Genomic DNA, 2,124 nt, shown 5'->3' with positions numbered 1-2,124 from the left:
AACTTGGTGCTCACCACGCTCAACTTGTTCTTCGCCGGCACGGAGACCGTCAGCTCCACCCTGCGCTACGGGTTCCTCTTCCTCATGAAGCACCCGGAAGTCGAAGGTAAAGGAAGGAAAAGGCTGGATCGTTTAGTGAGTGGGATGTGAGTTTCCATGAGCTACCTGGAGCTTTTGTGATCGGCTGCAGGGATGAAACCCAGATCCTTCTGCCCAGGCCCCTATCACTTGATAAGGAGAATCTCCATTAACTGCAGTGTAGGGGCTATGGCACATAGGCAGTTCATTCCCACCCTGCAGAGGGCAGTGGCGTTCAGACCCACTAATGTGCATCTAATGAGGCCCTTGGTGAGTTCTCTCTGCGTAGAACTCTCTCTCTCTAAAAACTGCCTCTGCTAAAGGACCGGCCGCTCGACGGGTTAGTGTGGGTCACACGCAAACTCGCACGCACTCGTTCCAGCCCTTTGCAGTGGGATTCCAGTGACTGCTAGCGCCCGACCCATGGACATGGCCGATAAACCTGCAGGTTGGGGGCTCCGTCAGCCAGGGTTGGCTGCCGCTGCCCCAAATACACCCCCCTGACCCGCACCCTGTTAGCCCCACCGAAATCTGCAACCGCTGCCCTGGGCTGCCCCAGAAATCTCGCTGGTGGCAACTGGCGACCTCTCCCTCCCCTGTGCCCGGCTCTTTCTCTAACTATTAATTGCTTCAGTGGCCAGCGCCAGTAGAAGTCCCCCGTGGCAGCAGGCCGTTCCGCAGGTCAGCCCCGTCGGGATTGGTGGGGCTTTAGTGCCGTGAGGCCCTGCCGCTCTCCCGCATGGCCTGGGGGCTGTGGTGCCCGCGCGGTTCCCGCAGAGCTCTGCCGGCCTCTCCACAGAAAAAGTGCACCAGGAAATCGACCACGTCATCGGCCGCAACCGCATCCCCGCCTGCGAGGACCGGATGAAGATGCCCTACACGGATGCGGTGATCCATGAGATCCAGAGGGTGACGGATATCGTGCCCATGGGGGTGCCGCACACCGTGATCCGGGACACCCAGTTCCGGGGGTACACCCTCCCCAAGGTGCGGGGCCGGGGGGCAAACGGGCAGGGTTGAAATCGCGAAACCTCCCGGGTTTAGGGGTTGCTTTTGCAAAGGGAAAGGTGGTTTGGGGCTGAGCGCCGGTTGTCTGAACCGCCCCAGAACCGTAGGGACTAGAAAGTGACAGTGGGTGCAAACATCCGTCCCCCTTTCTGGCGACACAAACTTCCCCCAAGAACGGCGTCACAGCAATAAACGATCCGCCCAAACCGAGAATAAACAGCCCCACGGAGGAAGGGACCGACTGCCCCAACCATCAGCCGTGGGTCAAGATTTTACGGAACCCTCCAGTCTCGCCAAAGGAGGCGTGGGTATGTATCCCACCGCTGGCACCACTGCGGCGATTACAGAGACTCAGGACACCAGGGTCGGGGGAATCCCAGACTGTCTTTATGTCTCGTTTACTCAGATAAAACGATATGCCCCATAGTGATCTCCGGACTAGCGGCTCTCATGGGCACTCTCGGGATATCTCCTATGGGTGGGTGGAGGTTGAGGTTGGAAGAGATACAGGTGTATTTAATTCTTACCTCTCTCGTCTCCATTTCCCCAGGGCACCAACGTGTTCCCCTTACTGGGCTCTGTCCTACGGGACGCGAAATACTTCAGCCACCCAGAAGAATTCAACCCGGGGCATTTCCTGGACGAGAACGGCCGCTTTAAGAAGAACGACGCCTTCGTGCCGTTCTCCTCAGGTACAGAACCTGCCTCGTGGCCTTTAACGCTCGCCCGCTGCTCTCTGGAGCTGGTCGTCCCGGGGCTGGGCCGAGGAGCCGCCCCTCTCCCACTGACCAGCCCTAGCAAAGCTACGGTTCCACCATCGTCTGACCTAGTAACACGGCCCATGGATAGCTGTGTGGGCCAGTCCATAATATTCAGGAGACCTAGGTTCTATTCCCGGTTCTTCAAGGTGTGAGGTCTACTGGTTAGTCTCTGGGAGCCAGGACGGCTGGGTTATACCCCAGCTCTGGGAGGGGAGTGGGGGCTAGTGGTGAGAGCAGGGGGCTGGGCGCCAGGACTCCTGGGTTCTATCCCCAGCTC

General features: G+C 58.9%; 1 protein-coding gene across 1 annotated transcript; it reads left to right on the top strand.

The window, feature by feature from the left end:
- Positions 1 to 3: 3 nt before the first annotated feature.
- On the top strand, positions 4 to 1,778 carry LOC112121445 (cytochrome P450 2G1-like; the record flags this gene model as incomplete). Its single annotated transcript, XM_026646826.1, has 3 exons — positions 4 to 106; positions 878 to 1,065; positions 1,637 to 1,778. Coding segments are annotated over 3 exons (433 nt in total), but the record flags the coding sequence as incomplete, so codon positions are not given.
- Positions 1,779 to 2,124: the final 346 nt, after the last annotated feature.

The sequence above is a fragment of the Terrapene carolina genome, unplaced genomic scaffold, assembly GCF_002925995.2.
Source record: "Terrapene carolina triunguis isolate 2854851 unplaced genomic scaffold, T_m_triunguis-2.0 Scaffold45187, whole genome shotgun sequence".
In the NCBI taxonomy this organism is placed as follows: domain Eukaryota; kingdom Metazoa; phylum Chordata; order Testudines; family Emydidae; genus Terrapene; species Terrapene triunguis.
The sequence above is the reverse complement of the archived record's forward strand: the minus strand, read 5'-3'. Positions and strand labels throughout refer to the sequence as shown.